Source organism: Cinclus cinclus, chromosome 23 (genome assembly GCF_963662255.1).
Source record: "Cinclus cinclus chromosome 23, bCinCin1.1, whole genome shotgun sequence".
NCBI lineage: Eukaryota > Metazoa > Chordata > Aves > Passeriformes > Cinclidae > Cinclus > Cinclus cinclus.
Genome location: NC_085068.1, coordinates 7,283,747 through 7,302,739, shown reverse-complemented (window position 1 = coordinate 7,302,739; position 18,993 = coordinate 7,283,747). Strand labels below are relative to the sequence as shown.

General features: G+C 43.5%; 1 protein-coding gene across 1 annotated transcript; it reads left to right on the top strand.

The window, feature by feature from the left end:
* Positions 1-4,710: 4,710 nt before the first annotated feature.
* C1QTNF12 (C1q and TNF related 12) lies at positions 4,711-18,662 on the top strand. Its single transcript, XM_062507728.1, has 8 exons — positions 4,711-5,634; positions 8,794-8,913; positions 9,678-9,780; positions 10,642-10,829; positions 12,508-12,616; positions 13,083-13,173; positions 16,972-17,050; positions 17,736-18,662. Exons 1-8 carry the CDS (start codon positions 5,497-5,499, stop codon positions 17,832-17,834), a joined length of 927 nt encoding a protein of 308 aa, XP_062363712.1. The 5' UTR covers positions 4,711-5,496; the 3' UTR covers positions 17,835-18,662.
* Positions 18,663-18,993: the final 331 nt, after the last annotated feature.

Here is an 18,993-nt window from a genome sequence, read left to right as displayed (position 1 = left end):
TTTGGGATTTGGGGTTTTGGGATTTGAGGGATTTGTTTTAAGGGATTTGGGGTTTTTGGGATTTGTTGTTTTGGGATTTGAGGGATTTGTTTTAAGGGATTTGGGGTTTTTGGGATTTGTTGTTTTGGGATTTGAGGGATTTGTTTTAAGGGATTTGGGGTTTTTGGGATTTGTTGTTTTGGGATTTGAGGGATTTGTTTTAAGGGATTTGGGGTTTTTTTGGGGATTTGGTTTTTTGGGATTTGTTTTAAGGGACTTGGTTTTTTTGGGATTTGTTGTTTTGGGATTTGAGGGATTTGTTTTAAGGGATTTGGGTTTTTTGGGATTTGTTTTAAGGGATTTGGGGTTTTTTGGGATTTGTTGTTTTGGGATTTGGGGTTTTTTGGGATTTGTTGTTTTGGGATTTAAGGGATTTGGGGTTTTGGGATTTGTTTTTTGGGATTTGTCTTTGAGGGATTTGTTTTTTTGGGATTTGAGGGATTTGTTTTAAGGGATTTGGGTTTTTTGGGTTTTGTTTTAAGGGATTTGGGTTTTTTTGGGATTTGTTGTTTTGGGATTTGAGGGATTTGTTTCTTTGGGGATTTGTCTTTCAGGGATTTGGGTTTTTTTGGATTTGTTATTTTGGGATTTGAGGGATTTTTTAGGGGGGGATTTGAGGGATTTGGGTTTTTTGGGATTTGTTTTGAGGGATTTGTTATTTTGAGATTTGTTTTTTTGGGATTTGAGGGATTTGTTTTAAGGGATTTTTTTTTTTGGGATTTGTTTTTGAGGGATTTGGGTTTTTTGGGGGGATTTGTTATTTTGGGATTTGAGGGATTTGGATTTTTTGGGATTTGTTTTTGGGGATTTGTTTTTGGGATTTGTTTTAAGGGATTTTGTTTTTTGGGATTTCTTTGTGGGGATTTGTTTTTTGGGATTTGTTTTTGAGGGATCTGGTTTTGGGATTTGTTTTAAGGGATTTGTTTTTTCGGGATTTCTTTTTTGGGGATTTGTTTTTTGGGATTTGTTTTTGGGATTTGTTTTTGAGGGATCTGGTTTTTAGGAGTGTGAGGGACTTCGTTTTTTTGGATTTGTTTTTTTGGGATTTGTTTTTTTGGGATTTGTTTTTGGGATTTGTTTCTGGGATTTGCCTTTGAGGGATTTGTTTTTAAGGGATCTGGTTTTTAGGAGTTTGAGGGATTTGGTTTTTGGGATTTGTTTTCTGGGACGTGAGGGATTGGTTCTTTATTTGGGATTTGTTTATTGGGGTGTGAAGGATCTGCTTTTTAGGATTTGTTCCTTGGAGTGTGAGTGGCTTTTTGAGATTTCTTTTTTGGGATTTATTTTCTGGGATGTGAGGGATCTGATTTTTGGGGGGAATTTTTTTTTTGGGGATTGTTTTCAGATTTTTGGGGGGGGGGGGCATTTTTTGAGGGGATTTTTTTTGGGGGGGGGGGGCTGTTTTTTATTTTATTCCATTTTTTAAAATTGTTTTTTGGGATTGTTTTGGGGAACTGTTTAGTTTTGGGATTTTTTTGGGGGGGGAGGGGGGGATTCTTTCTTTTTTTTTTTTTTTTTTTTTTCCTGTTTTATTGGGATCGGGTTTTGGGGACTGGAATTTTTTTGGGGACTGGGGTTTTTTTTTGGGATTTTTGTTGTTGTTTTTTTTGCTTTTTGGATTGGATTTTTTTTTTTTTTCGGGCTGTGAGGGATCCGGTTCCTCCTGAGAGCGATGGTGGCGTTTCCGTGGGTGAAAATTCCCTGGAATTCCCGGAGGGAAGGATGAGGATTTATCCCCGGAGCCGCAGCATTCCGGAGGGGATGGACGGGGCGGGCTCCAGGCTCTGAGCCCTTAGAACCAGTTCTAAACCAGTGCAGGGGGGGCTGAGCGCCCTTAGAACCAGTTCTAAACCAGATCGGGGGGGCTGAGCGCCCTTAGAACCAGTTCTAAACCAGTGCAGGGGGGGCTGAGTGCCCTTAGAACCAGTTCTAAACCAGATCGGGGGGGCTGAGCGCCCTTAGAACCAGTTCTAAACCAGATCGGGGGGCTGAGCGCCCTTAGAACCAGTTCTAAACCAGATCGGGGGGGCTGAGCGCCCTTAGAACCAGTTCTAAACCAGTGCAGGGGGGGCTGAGTGCCCTTAGAACCAGTTCTAAACCAGTGCAGGGGGGGCTGAGCGCCCTTAGAACCAGTTCTAAACCAGATCGGGGGGGCTGAGTGCCCTTAGAACCAGTTCTAAACCAGATCGGGGGGGCTGAGCGCCCTTAGAACCAGTTCTAAACCAGATCGGGGGGGCTGAGCGCCCTTAGAACCAGTTCTAAACCAGTGCAGGGGGGCTGAGCGCCCTTAGAACCAGTTCTAAACCAGATCGGGGGGGCTGAGCGCCCTTAGAACCAGTTCTAAACCAGATCGGGGGGGCTGAGTGCCCTTAGAACCAGTTCTAAACCAGATCGGGGGGGCTGAGTGCCCTTAGAACCAGTTCTAAACCAGATCGGGGGGGCTGAGCGCCCTTAGAACCAGTTCTAAACCAGTGCAGGGGGGGCTGAGCGCCCTTAGAACCAGTTCTAAACCAGTGCAGGGGGGGCTGAGCGCCCTTAGAACCAGTTCTAAACCAGATCGGGGGGGCTGAGCGCCCTTAGAACCAGTTCTAAACCAGATCGGGGGGGCTGAGCGCCCTTAGAACCAGTTCTAAACCAGATCGGGGGGGCTGAGCGCCCTTAGAACCAGTTCTAAACCAGATCGGGGGGGCTGAGCGCCCTTAGAACCAGTTCTAAACCAGATCGGGGGGGCTGAGCGCCCTTAGAACCAGTTCTAAACCAGATCGGGGGGGCTGAGTGCCCTTAGAACCAGTTCTAAACCAGATCGGGGGGGCTGAGCGCCCTTAGAACCAGTTCTAAACCAGATCGGGGGGGCTGAGTGCCCTTAGAACCAGTTCTAAACCAGATCGGGGGGGCTGAGCGCCCTTAGAACCAGTTCTAAACCAGATCGGGGGGGCTGAGCGCCCTTAGAACCAGTTCTAAACCAGATCGGGGGGGCTGAGTGCCCTTAGAACCAGTTCTAAACCAGTGCAGGGGGGGCTGAGTGCCCTTAGAACCAGTTCTAAACCAGATCGGGGGGGCTGAGTGCCCTTAGAACCAGTTCTAAACCAGATCGGGGGGGCTGAGCGCCCTTAGAACCAGTTCTAAACCAGATCGGGGGGGCTGAGCGCCCTTAGAACCAGTTCTAAACCAGATCGGGGGGGCTGAGTGCCCTTAGAACCAGTTCTAAACCAGTGCAGGGGGGGCTGAGTGCCCTTAGAACCAGTTCTAAACCAGATCGGGGGGGCTGAGTGCCCTTAGAACCAGTTCTAAACCAGATCGGGGGGGCTGAGCGCCCTTAGAACCAGTTCTAAACCAGATCGGGGGGGCTGAGTGCCCTTAGAACCAGTTCTAAACCAGATCGGGGGGGCTGAGTGCCCTTAGAACCAGTTCTAAACCAGATCGGGGGGGCTGAGCGCCCTTAGAACCAGTTCTAAACCAGATCGGGGGGGCTGAGCGCCCTTAGAACCAGTTCTAAACCAGATCGGGGGGGCTGAGCGCCCTTAGAACCAGTTCTAAACCAGTGCAGGGGGGGCTGAGTGCCCTTAGAACCAGTTCTAAACCAGATCGGGGGGGCTGAGTGCCCTTAGAACCAGTTCTAAACCAGATCGGGGGGGCTGAGCGCCCTTAGAACCAGTTCTAAACCAGATCGGGGGGGCTGAGTGCCCTTAGAACCAGTTCTAAACCCGATTTGGAGAGGCGGAGTGAAAACCAGATTTAAATCCAATTTTGGGGGAGCAGAGGAGACAGAATAAAACCGGTTTTAAATTGGATTTTTTTGGGGTAGCTGAGTGCCTTCAAACCCAGTTCCAAGTCGGATTTTGGGGACAGAATAAAACCGGTTTTAAATCGGATTTTGGGGACAGAATAAAACCGGGTTTAAATCAGATTTTGGGAACAGAATAAAACCGGTTTTAAGTCGGATTTTGGGAACAGAATAAAACCGGTTTTAAATCGGATTTCAGGAACAGAATAAAACCGGTTTTAAATCAGATTTCAGGAACAGAATAAAACCGGTTTTAAATCGGATTTCAGGAACAGAATAAGACCGGTTTTAAGTTGGATTTTGGGGAACAGAATAAAACCGGGTTTAAATCAGATTTCAGGAACAGAATAAAACCGGTTTTAAATCGGATTTCAGGAACAGAATAAAACCGGTTTTAAGTCGGATTCTGGACTGCCGGAGTGCCTTTAAAGCCAGCTTTAGGCCGGGTTTAGGGCAGAGCGGCCCCTCGCAGCTCTCCCAGACCTCTGGGATTTTGGGGAAGCTCCATGGACTCGGCTCCTTCTCCCTGGATCCAGAATTCCAAACAAATCCCAAACCCAGCTCGCCCTTCTTGCATCCCTCGGAAATTCTGATTTATTTTTTGGTTTTTTGGACAAAAATTCCTGGGTTTCTTCTGTCCTGGAGGATTTTGCACCCGGATCCTTCTGAAATTTGGATTTTTTGGAGAGAAATCTGCTCGGATCCGTCTGAAATTCGGATTTTTTGGAGAGAAATCTGCTCGGATCCGTCTGAAATTCGGATTTTTGGGAGAGAAATCTGCTCGGATCCGTCTGAAATTTGGATTTTTGGAGAGAAATCCGCTCGGATCCGTCTGAAATTCGGATTTTTGGGAGATAAATCTGCTCGGATCCGTCTGAAATTTGGATTTTTGGAGATAAATCCGCTCGGATCCTTCTGAAATTCGGATTTTTAGGAGAGAAATCTGCTCGGATCCTTCTGAAATTTGGATTTTTGGGAGATAAATCTGCTCGGATCCTTCTGAAATTTGGATTTTTGGGAGATAAATCTGCTCGGATCCTTCTGAAATTCGGATTTTTAGGAGAGAAATCTGCTCGGATCCATCTGAAATTTGGATTTTCTTTGGACACAAATCGGATTTTTCTTGATCCTGTGGAATTTCACGCCTGGCTCCTTGAGCCCAACCTGGTGAATTTGGATTTTTTCCCAACACAAATCCAGGCTTTTTTTGGTCCTGACTCCTGAATCCAGACCTGGAAAATTCGGATTTTTTTTTTTTTTAATTAATTTTCTGTTAATCCAGAAGGATTTTACACCCATCTCCTCCATCCTGACCTGACAAATTCAGATTTGTTTTATTTAATTATTTTATTTTTATTTTATTTTATTTTATATTTTATTTTATTTTATTTTATTTTATTTTATTTTATTTTATTTTATTTTATTTTATTTTATTTTATTTTATTTCTTTTCATTCATTTCATTTCATTTCAATTGATTTAATTTCATTTTACTTTATTTTATTTCGTTTTATTTCATTTTCATCTTATTTCATTTCTTTTTCATTTTGCTTCATTCCATTTTATTTAATTTCATTTTATTTTAATATATTTAATTTTCTTTCGTTCCATTCCATTCCATTTCACTTCATTTCATTTTAAATCCTGAATCGCTTCTCCTCCCCCGGTCCCGCCATGCGCTCCCGGCCGCTGCTGCTGCTCCAGCTGTGGCTCCAGCTGTGGATCCTGGCGGCCGGGCGGGGCAGGAGGGGCCGCAAGGAACGCCCGGAGCCGCTGGACGCGTCAATGGTCGGCAGCGAGGAGCGCCCCAAGGTGATCGATCAATGATCAATGACCGATCATCCATCATCCATCATCATCCATCATCATCCATCATCATCCATCATCATCCATCATCCATCATCATCCATCATCATCCATCATCCATCCATCATCATCCATCATCCATCATCATCCATCATCATCCATCATCCATCCATCATCCATCATCATCCATCATCATCCATCATCATCCATCATCATCCATCATCCATCATCCATCATCCATCCATCATCCATCATCATCCATCATCATCCATCATCCATCCATCATCCATCATCATCCATCATCATCCATCATCCATCATCCATCATCCATCATCATCCATCATCCATCCATCATCATCCATCATCCATCCATCATCATCCATCATCCATCATCCATCATCCATCATCATCCATCATCCATCATCCATCATCCATCATCATCCATCATCATCCATCATCATCCATCATCATCCATCATCCATCCATCATCATCCATCATCCATCCATCATCATCCATCATCCATCATCCATCATCCATCATCCATCATCCATCATCCATCATCATCCATCATCATCCATCATCATCCATCATCCATCATCCATCATCCATCATCATCCATCATCATCCATCATCATCCATCCATCATCCATCCATCATCCATCATCCATCATCATCCATCATCATCCATCATCATCCATCATCATCCATCATCATCCATCATCCATCATCCATCATCCATCATCATCCATCATCATCCATCATCATCCATCCATCATCCATCCATCATCCATCCATCATCATCCATCATCATCCATCATCCATCCATCATCCATCATCCATCATCCATCCATCATCCATCCATCCATCATCCATCATCCATCATCCATCATCCATCATCCATCATCCATCCATCATCCATCCATCCATCATCCATCCATCCATCATCCATCATCCATCATCCATCATCATCCATCCATCCATCATCCATCCATCATCCATCATCCATCATCATCCATCATCCATCATCCATCATCCATCATCCATCATCCATCATCATCCATCATCATCCATCCATCATCATCCATCATCATCCATCATCCATCCATCATCCATCATCCATCCATCATCCATCATCCATCATCCATCCATCATCCATCATCCATCATCCATCATCATCCATCCATCCATCATCCATCCATCATCCATCCATCATCCATCATCCATCATCATCCATCATCATCCATCATCATCCATCATCCATCATCCATCATCCATCCATCCATCATCCATCCATCCATCATCCATCCATCATCCATCATCCATCATCCATCATCCATCGATTGATTCCGGGGTTGCTCCCCCACCCCAGAATTCCTCACGGTTTCCCTGACCCTTCCCCGCTGCTCCCGGGCTCCTTTCAGCAATCCTTCCGATTGCTTGCTTTGCTTGGAATTCATTTCTTTAAATTATTTGGAGATTTTGGAAATAATTTTTGAGTTAATTTTGGAATTAGTTTTGAATTAATTTTGGAATTAGTTTTAAATAATTTTAAATTATTTCTAATTATTTTGGAATTACTTTTGGAATTCATTTTGGAATTAATTTTGAATTCATTTTGGAATTCATTTTTTAAATCATTTTGGAATTCATTTCGGAATTCATTTTGGAACTCATTTCGGAACTCATTTCGGAATTCATTTTGGAGTTATTTTTTTAATTTCACTGGGATGGGAACAGCAGGAAACTTCCAGGGAGCTGTTCAGAATTCTTTTGGGATGAGCCTTTTAATGGGATTTTTGGGAATCACTGAGGGGTTTGGGGAAATCAGAGCCAGTTTTGGGATTGGGAACGGGACGGGAGGGAATGTCCCCTGTCCCTATAGGGGTGGCACAGAAATGTCCCCTGTCCCTATGGGGTGACCTCAGGGCCATTAGGGCTGGCAGTTGCCACGACAACCTGGGGACAAGCCGGGAATTGGGGCCTGGCCACCAACAATCCACAAATTTGGGAACAATTGTGCTGCCCTTGGGAAAAATCCCCAGTAATTGGTTCAGCTCGGGCAGCTCTGGGGCTCTGAAACCCTTCAGCTCCACGGAAATTCCCATTAAAAACAAAAATTCCCCATGGAATTCCCATTTCCCATTGGTTCTCCCTAAATTCTAATCCCTAATTTTCCCTTTAAAAAAAAAAAAAATAAAAATCCAGTTTTTCCTGCTGGTTTTTCGGGATGTGCTGCAGGGTTCTGTGGCCATACAGAATTTTTTGAGGTTCTCCCCCTGAAACTCCTCAATCCCTTTTGTTTCAATTCCCATTAAAACCGAACAATCCCCATGAAATTCCCATTTCCCACTGATTCTCCCTAAAAAAAGGGGGGGGGTTTATCCTGCTGTTTTTTCGGGATGTGCTGCAGGGTTCTGTGGCCACCCTGAATTTTTTTAAGTTTTCCCCCTAAAACTCCTCCATCCTGCCCTTGCAGAGGGACCAGGCAGGGATTTAATCCCAGTTTATCTTGGAATTAATTTGGCTGGATTGGGAAATTTTTTGTGGATTTGGCTGCTCTGGGCGCACCTTCGAGGTCACTGGAGTGCAAAGTTAAAGTGACTGAAACTTAATTCCCTTGATTAAAAAATCTATCTAGAATTTATTTAGAAGGGATCCAAAACCAGAATTTAACCGTAAATTATCAAAAGCCAAGAATTTATCCAAAAATAATCAAAAGTCAGAATTTTATCCAGAAATGATCGAGTTCCAGAATTTATTCAAAAGATATCCAGAATTTATTCAGAAAGGATCCAAATCCAGAATTTATCCAGAAAGGATCCAAATCCAGAATTTATCCAGAAAGGTTTCTGAGGGATTTTCAAAGCTCTTGGCTCCTCCTGATCCCTCAGTGTCCTCCAAAAAACAGCAGGATCAGCCTGGGCTGGATTTTTACATCCCCTGAATGTCTGGGAATTTTTTTCCATGGAATTTCAAAGGAATGGGAGTCCCAAAAACTGGGGGGGAAAAAAAGGGGGATCTGGGGGATTTATTTTCAGAGCTTTTGGGTCCCCAAAAAGCAGCAGGATTGACCTTGGCTGGGTTTTTACATCCCTGGAACATCTGGGAATGTTTTCCATGGAATTCCGAGAGGTTCCATCATCCTTGTCCCGGTGTCTCCTCAGCTCCTGGAGTCTCCGGACCCGCGGATCACGGATCCCCGCAGGACCTGGATCTCCTTCGTGCACCGCCCCGACGACGGAAACAATTCCAAGAGGAGATGCAAAGGGAAAGACAAGAAATTGGTAGGATTTTCTGTCTGTTTGTTCGTCTGTTTCCTCAAGCCCTTACTAATTTTTTTTTTTTTTTTGAGTATTTGGTGGGAATTTCCCAAGAATTACCAAAATTTAAAAAAGGAGGAGAATCAATGGCCAGGGAGGAAACGTTGGTGATTCCCTGTCATGATTTTGGGTGGCTGGGAAGGAGGAAATTCCAGGGAATTGTGGCGGGAGTTGTCCTGGGAAAGAACTTAAAGGGAAAAACTTTGGGATCAAGCAGAGATGGAAACCGAAACACTGAATTCCCTTTTATTTTTTCTTCTTTTTTTTTTTTTTTTTTTTTTTTGTGTGTGTTTAATTTCTCCATTTTTGGGGAAGTTTGACCCTTCTTGTTTTGCGAGAGAAGAGTGAGAATTTCAAACCAGCCGCTCTCAGGTTGGGCTATTTTTTTGGGTTTTTTTTTTGTTGTTGTTCTTTTCCCCACTCACTAGAAATAAAATCCATCTTTTTTATCCTGCTAAGAGATAAAGTAAGCATCCCAAACGATAAATTAATCAAGTGGCCTATTTCAAATTCAATTGATTTCACATTTATGATCTGAGTGATGCTGGGTCATGTGGTGCTTCCCATCCTCTGCTTGGACAATTCTTGGATTCTTTGAATAATTTTCCCTCCTCAAAGATAATTTAAGGAATTCCAGGGATTTCCTGGGAATAAACCCTCTCACTTTTGATGATGTCACTGCAATTCCCAGATTTTAATCCCGAGTTTTATTTGTTTTGTTCCCTCAGCGAGGCCTGGTTGGGCCTCCGGGGCCTCCTGGGCCTCAGGGGCCTCCAGGGCCTGAAGTCACCAGGGAATTTCTTCTGCAGGAATTCAAGGAGATCTTAAAAGGTGAAAGATTTTAGAAGGTCAAAGATTTGAAAACTATTTTGGAAGGATGTTAAAGGTAAAGAAGATTAAAGGTGGGAAGAGCTTTTCTTGGTGAAGCACCAGGATAAATCCTGAAGCGTTCCCCCGTAATCAAGAAAAGTTCCCCCAATCCTGCCAGGGTTAAAATCGAAAATCCAGGTGCAGAATTCTGATCAAACATTAATGGGTTCATAGGCCAGGTCTTTAAATTAAGATTTTATTTTAGGATTTTAGGATTTTATTCCCCTTTTCCCTCGTAACCCATGGAGCCGCGAGCAGCCTTGGCCATTTCAGCCCAGCCCCTGTAGGCCAAGCCCTTAAATGAACATTCTATTTAATTCTATTTAATTCTATTTAATTTTATTTAATTTATTCCTGGCCCTTTCAGCCCAGCCCCTGTAGGCCAGGACCTTAAATGAACATTCTATTTAATTCTATTTAATTCTATTTAATTTATTCCTGGCCATTTCAGCCCAGCCCCTGTAGGCCAAGACCTTAAATGAACATTCTATTTAATTCTATTTAATTCTATTTAATTTATTCCTGGCCCTTTCAGCCCAGCCCCTGTAGGCCAAGACCTTAAATGAACATTCTATTTAATTCTATTTAATTCTATTTAATTTATTCCTGGCCCTTTCAGCCCAGCCCCTGTAGGCCAAGACCTTAAATGAAGATTCTGTCTAATTCTATTTATTTAATTTATTCCCATTTTCCCTCAGAAGCCATGGAACACCGAGCCTCCCTGTCCATCCCCTCCCACCCCAGCCAGCTGCCCCTGTTAATCCAGACCCATAAATGAAGATTCTGTTTAATTTGATTTCATTTATTCCCATTTTCCCTCAGAAGCCATGGAACACCGAGCCTCCCTGTCCATCCCCTCCCACCCCAGCCAGCTGCCCCCGGTGCTGCAGTCCCTGCAGGAGCTCCCAGCCCAGCCCCAGCGCCGCCTGGACCAGGCTTTCCACTGCCAGCTCAAAGGCCAGGTGGTGGTGGACAAGAAGACCTTGGTGGAGCTGCAGAATTTCCAGTCGGTGAGGAATTCCAGAGCCCTGCTCGGCTCTCGGGGGCTTCCTCAGGAACTCCTCTAGGCTGAAAGGGAGAAAAAAAATCCATTCGGTGTCCAGAGAAGGGTCAGGCATGGATCCACTTGGATTTCCTTTTTAAATCCATTTTCCAGAGGTTCCATCACTGATGGATCCATCCTGGATTCCCTTTTTAAATCTGATATTCCAGAGGTTCCATCACTGATGGATCCACTTGGATTTCCTTTTTAAATCCATTTTCCAGAGGTTCCATCACTGATGGATCCATCCTGGATTCCCTTTTTAAATCTGATATTCCAGAGGTTCCATCACTGATGGATCCACTTGGATTTCCTTTTTAAATCCATTTTCCAGAGGTTCCATCACTGATGGATCCATCCTGGATTCCCTTTTTAAATCTGATATTCCAGAGGTTCCATCACTGATGGATCCACTTGGATTTCCTTTTTAAATCCATTTTCCAGAGGTTCCATCACTGATGGATCCATCCTGGATTCCCTTTTTAAATCTGATATTCCAGAGGTTCCATCACTGATGGATCCATCCTGGATCCCCTTTCTAAATCCATTTTCCAGAGGTTCTGCCACTGATGGATCTACCCTGGATCCCTTTTCAAAATCTGATATTCCAGAGGTTCCATCACTGATAGATCCATCTTGGATTCCCTTTTTAAATCTGCTGTTCCAGACATTGTATCCCTTAGGGATCCACCTGGGAGCCCCTTTTAAAATCCACATTTTCCAGGGGTATTTTTCACGCTTCTTGGCACGAAAATTAAGAATTAAACCTAAATAATTATTTGATAATTTCCTCACTGTGGATTTTGGGGTCACCAAGGCCCTCAGGGACGTATTTATTCCCGAAAGAAAGTGGAATTTTCCCCAAACTTTTGGCAGCCAGGCAGGATCATCCCAGAGGCGTGGGCAGGGCCGGAGGCAGAGCTGCTGCCTCATTAATTAGCAAGGAAAATGGGACTAATTAAAGCCATCCGTGCTTCCCATGCCTCAGGGGTGGGGCGCCCAAATCCTTCCTAATTTTTCCTGGCTCGGAGGTGCCGAGGGAGGCTCTGGATGCCAAAGCTGGCACTGCAGCCCGGGACAAGAAACCACTGGTTTTGGGTTGTGCCCTCTGGGAAAGGGGAATTCAGTCAGGAGCAGCTCAGGGATGGGTTTGGAACCAGATCAGGGATTTGGGATCAGCTCAGGGATGGATTTGGGATCATCGCAGGGATGGGTTTGGGATCAGCTCAGGGATTTGGGATCATCTCAGGGATGGGTTTGGGATCATCTCAGGGATTTGGGATCATCTCAGGGATTTGGGATCAGCTCAGGGATGGATTTGGGATCAGCTCAGGGATGGGTTTGGGAACAGCTCAGGGATTTGGGATCAGCTCAGGGATTTGGGATCAGTACAGGGATGGGTTTGGGATCAGATCAGGGTTGGATTTGGGATCAGATCAGGGTTGGGTTTGGGATCAGCTCAGGGATGGGTTTGGGATCAGCTCAGGGATGGGTTTGGGATCAGCTCAGGGATGGGTTTGGGAACAGCACAAGGATGAATTTGGGATCTGCCCAGGGACAGATTTGGGATCAACACAGGGTTTTGGGATCTGCCCAGGGACAGATTTGGGATCAGCCCGGGGCTCAGCTCTGTTTTCTCCCCTCAGCCCGTGGCCAAGGGCTCGTTCCTGCGGGGCACGGGTCTGGATTTGGCCACCGGCCGCTTCACGGCGCCCGTGGGCGGCATCTACCAGTTCTCAGCCAACATCCACATCGGTGAGTGCCGCCCTCATCGGGAGCTGATCCTGCTGGGGGAAAAGGACAGGGACCAAAAGGATCCACCCTGGATCCCATTTTAAATCTATTTTCCAGAGGTTCCAGCCCTGATGGATCCACCTTGGATCTCTTTAAATCTGTTATTCCAGACATTTTATCACTGATGGATCCACCTTGGATCCCCTTTTAAAATCTGATTTTCCACAGGTTCCATCCCTGATGGATCCACCTTGGATCCCGTTTTGAAATCCATTTTCCCAGAGGTTCCATCCCTGATCCTTGGATCAGTGGATCCTTGGATCCTTTGGCCCTTGGATCCGTTTGCTTTGGCTCTGTGGGATACGAAGGAACCTCCCGGCGCTTCTCCATCCCCAATCCCATCCATCCCAAAGCTGCTGCTGTCCTTCCACAGCCCAAATCCCAGGATTTTTGGGAATGGTGACACTTTTCCCACTGTTTTTCCCAGACCACAGCGAGCTGAAGAGCAAAGTGCAGCTGCGAGCCCGGGACAACGTGCGGGTGTTGATCTGCATTGAGTCCCTGTGCCACAGACACACGTGAGTCACACCGGGGGATTTGGGGAATTGTTCTCCTCAGGGTCTCCACAATTCCCAATGTTTCACCCAACTCTGGCAATCCTTCTCCTCAATTTTTCAAAGCTTCTGAAAACGTTGAGGTAACTTTGGAGGATGGAGTTCACCAGAATTTCTCGTGCAGTTGTTCTGGGAGCGTCCCTCAGGTTTTGGAGTTAATTTCAATTTTAATTCTGGAGTTTAACCCTGCAGTGTTAATCACCTAAAAACTGGGAGTGATCAGGATGGATTTGGGACAGATCCCAGAGGGATCAGACTGGATTTGGGATTGATCTCAGAGTTTTTAGATGGATTTGGGAGAGATCCCAGTGCCAGCAAAATGTGGCTGGGATGGACAGAGCTGAAAGCAGGGACAGAATCAGCCTGGACACATTCCCCGTGGAATTTCCCAGCAGCACTCATCCATCCATCATCCATCATCCATCCATCATCCATCCATCATCCATCATCCATCCATCATCCATCATCCATCCATCATCCATCCATCATCCATCATCCATCATCCATCATCCATCATCCATCCATCATCCATCATCCATCATCCATCATCCATCATCCATCATCCATCATCCATCCATCATCCATCATCCATCCATCCATCATCCATCATCCATCCATCCATCATCCATCCATCATCCATCATCCATCCATCCATCATCCATCCATCCATCCATCATCCATCCATCATCCATCATCCATCCATCATCCATCCATCCATCATCCATCATCCATCCATCATCCATCATCCATCATCCATCATCCATCATCCATCATCCATCCATCATCCATCATCCATCCATCATCCATCATCCATCATCCATCATCCATCATCCATCCATCCATCCATCATCCATCATCCATCATCCATCATCCATCCATCATCCATCATCCATCCATCATCCATCATCCATCATCCATCATCCATCATCCATCATCCATCATCCATCATCCATCATCCATCCATCATCCATCCATCATCCATCATCCATCCATCATCCATCATCCATCATCCATCATCCATCATCCATCCATCCATCATCCATCCATCCATCATCCATCCATCCATCATCCATCATCCATCATCCATCCATCATCCATCCATCATCCATCATCCATCCATCATCCATCATCCATCATCCATCATCCATCCATCCATCCATCATCCATCATCCATCATCCATCCATCATCCATCCATCATCCATCATCCATCCATCATCCATCATCCATCATCCATCCATCATCCATCATCCATCATCCATCCATCATCCATCATCCATCATCCATCCATCCATCATCCATCATCCATCCATCCATCATCCATCCATCATCCATCATCCATCCATCCATCATCCATCCATCCATCCATCATCCATCCATCATCCATCATCCATCCATCATCCATCATCCATCATCCATCATCATCCATCCATCCATCCATCATCCATCCATCATCCATCATCCATCCATCCATCATCCATCATCCATCCATCATCCATCCATCATCCATCCATCATCCATCATCCATCCATCCATCCATCCATCATCCATCATCCATCCATCATCCATCATCCATCATCCATCCATCATCCATCATCCATCCATCATCCATCCATCATCCATCATCATCCATCCATCATCCATCCATCATCCATCATCCATCCATCATCCATCCATCATCCATCATCCATCATCCATCCATCATCCATCATCCATCCATCATCCATCCATCATCCATCATCCATCATCCATCCATCATCCATCATCCATCCATCATCCATCCATCCATCATCCATCATCCATCCATCATCCATCATCCATCATCCATCATCCATCATCCATCCATCATCCATCATCCATCATCCATCATCCATCCATCATCCATCATCATCCATCCATCATCCATCCATCATCCATCATCATCCATCCATCCATCATCCATCATCCATCCATCATCCATCATCCATCCTCCATCATCCATCACCCATCCATCCATCCATCCATCCATCATCCATCCATCATCCATCATCCATCCATCCATCATCCATCATCCATCCTCCATCATCCATCACCCATCCATCCATCCATCCATCCATCATCCATCATCCATCATCCATCCATCCATCATCCATCACCCATCCATCCATCCATCCATCCATCATCCATCCATCATCCATCATCCATCCATCCATCATCCATCCATCATCCATCCATCATCCATCCATCATCCATCCATCCATCCATCATCCATCATCCATCATCCATCCATCCGTGCACGGAGCTGGAAAAGCCCCCAGAGGATTTGGGATGGTGGAAATTGGGGCTGGAAAAGAGGAGTGGTGGCAAATCCCCATCCAGGCAGGATTCGGGCAGGATGTGACACAGCCTCAGCTCCGGAGCTGCCAAGTGGCTCCAAATTCTCTCTTTTTTTGTTTCTGTTTTTGTTTTTTTTCTGGGATAAAACACGTTGGAAATTGCCAGTTGTCATTACTGTAAGGAAAAAAAAAACAAGCAACCAAAAAAACCCTCAAAACCAGAAGAACACCCCAAAAAACAAGCAAATAAAACCAAACCCCCCCCCCCCCAAAAAAAACCATAAAGAACCCCCAAGAAAACATCAAACAACAACTACAACAACAACAAAAATAAAAAACCACCTTTTATGGATTCACCTGAATCGAGGAAATTTTTATGGAAAAGCTTCATAAACAGAGGCGGGAAAGGCCCAAAATTGAGCCTCAAAGTACCACAAAAATTAAAAAAAAAAATCGAAAAAAAATGAAAGTGAAATGAATTTTTGCAGAACAAATCCAAATCATTGTGCTGCTCACCAAACTGGTAAAACTGGGAAAACTGGGAGGGGGGGATTCAAATCAAATATCCAAAGGGGCTTTCAGGGAATAGAGAGGACAGAGGCCTGGAAAAACCTCTGGGAAATGGTGATTCCTTCTACAAAGCTGAGCTTTGGATCCAAAATCCTGAATTTTTGGTGGATTTTCCATCATTCCTGCGAAAGGGAAAAGCTGCTGCTGGTTTGGTTTTAATCATGGAAGCATGGAATTATGGTATAATGGAATTATGGAAGCATAGAATTATTGAATTAGGAATGAGGAAATTTTGGAAGCATGGAATAATGGAATCGTGAAATTGTGGAATAATGGAATTTTTGAATTCTGGAAGCGTGGGATTCTGGAATCATGGAGTTATGGAATGATGTAATTATTGAATTGTGGAATAATTAAATTATGGAAGCATGGAATGATTGAATTATGGAATAATTAAATTAGGGAATAATAGAATTATTGAATTATGGAGTTATTGAATTATGGAATAATGGAATTATTGAATCATGGAATTATGGAATAATTGAATCATGGAAAAATGGAATTATTGAATCATGGAATTATGGAATTATTGAATCATGGAAAAATGGAATTATTGACTAATGGAATTATGGAATAATGGAATTATTGAATTATGGAATAATGGAATTATTGAATCATGGAATTATGGAATAATTGAACTATTGAATTATGGAATAATTGAATTATGGAATTATGGAATTATGGACCTCAAAGATCTCTCATTCCCACCTTCCACCCCCCCCAGCTTGCTCCAGCCTGCCTTTAAACCCTTCCAAACACCCAAAATCCATTCAAAATTCACCTTTTTTGGTCCAACTGCTCAGATTTCCAGGGAAAGCGATGGATAATTGTAATTCCAGGCACAACTGTGGGGTTTAATCTGTTTATTTCTTATTTTAGGTCCCTGGAAGTCATTGCTGGGCTGGAAAGCAACAGCAAAATCTTCACCATTTATGTCCAGGGGCTGCTGCAGCTGCAGGTGAGGCAAAAAATTGGGAATTTCTGCCCAATTTCTGTTAATGAGAATTGGGAATTCCTGCCCAATTTCTGCCCATTGTATTTTATAGTAGTATTAGTAATAATAATAATAATAATAATAATAATAATAATAATAATAGTGGTAATAATAATTATAATAATAATATCAATACCACAATACCCGATCAATAACCCCTATTGATCTGCAGGCAGGTCAGTACACCTCCATCTTATTATTAATAATAATAATAATTAATAACTGATCTGATAACTGAACTGATAAGTCATTAATAACGGATCGATAACGGACCGATAACCGATCAATAACCGATCAATAACTGATCAATAACCCCTATTGATCTGCAGGCAGGTCAGTACACCTCCATCTTATCAATAATAATAATAATAATAATTAATAACTGATCTGATAACTGAACTGATAAGTCATTAATAACGGATCGATAACAGATCAATAACCGATCAATAACCGATCAATAACTGATCAATAACCCCTATTGATCTGCAGGCAGGTCAGTACACCTCCATCTTATCAATAATAATAATAATAATAATTAATAACTGATCTGATAACTGAACTGATAAGTCATTAATAACGGATCGATAACGGACCGATAACCGATCAATAACCGATCAATAACTGATCAATAACCCCTATTGATCTGCAGGCAGGTCAGTACACCTCCATCTTCGTGGACAACAGCGCCGGCGCCGCCATCACCGTCCAGACGGGCTCGGATTTCATGGGAATGCTGATGGGAGCCTAGCTGCAACCCCAAAATCCCCAAAATTCCCCAAAACCCCAAAATCCCCAAATCCCAAAATTCCCAAAAACCCAAATCCCTAAAAACCCTAACGCCTCAAATCCCAAAATCCCCAAACACCCCCAAAAATCCCCAACCCCCCAAAAAAATCCCCAAATTCCCAAACACCCCAAAATCCTAAAATCCCCAAACCCCCAAATCCCCCAAAACCCCAAAATCCCCAAAAAACAGAAATTCCCAAACACCCCAAACCCCCAAAACCCCAAAATCCCAAATCCCCAAAAAACCCAAATCCCTAAAAACCCTAACACCTCAAATCCCAAAATCCCCAAACACCCCAAATCCCAAACCCCCAAATCCCAAAATTCCCAAACACCCCAAAACCCCAAATCCCAAAATTCCCAAAAACCCAAATCCCAAAATCCCTAAAAACCCCAAATCCCCCAAATACCCCAAATCCCCCAAAACCCCAAATCCCAAAATCCCCAAAATCCCCAAAAAACCCAAATCCCCCAAATCCCCAAAAACCCCAAATCCCAAAATCCCCAAACCCCAAAACCCCAAAAATCCTCAAAACCCCCCAAAATCCCCCCAAAAACCCCAAAAATCCCCCAAAACCCCTAAAGCTCCCCCCCAGCTCCTCCAGCTTCGCTTCCAGAATTTGCCGCTGCTTTTCACCGGAATTCTCCTTTTTTTTTTTAAATTTTATTTTTATTTTCCATCCATCCCGCAGAAATGTTGGGAATATTTAATGACGTATATAATTATATATATATTAAAATATATAATTATATATAATAATAATAATTATTATTATTATTATCACGCTGACATTCGGGGCTCGTCGTTATTTTGGGATTTTTTTTTTTTTTTTTTTATTATTTCACCGCAGCACTTGTAACCAGCACTTGGGAATTTTTATTATTTTATTTTTTGGGATTTTATTTTGGGGGATTTTTATTTTGTTGTTGTTTGGTTTGGAAATGAAGGATTAAAATGGGAAAAAAAAACAAAAACTCGGTGATTTTTTTTTTTTTATGTGTGTGCGAATGAGTGATTTTCCAATTTTATTTCTGAATTCCAAAGCAAAAATTTTTGGGTTTTTATTTCTTTTTTCCCCCGCGGGATTAGAAAGGGTTTAGATCATTTCCCAAGTTCAGGG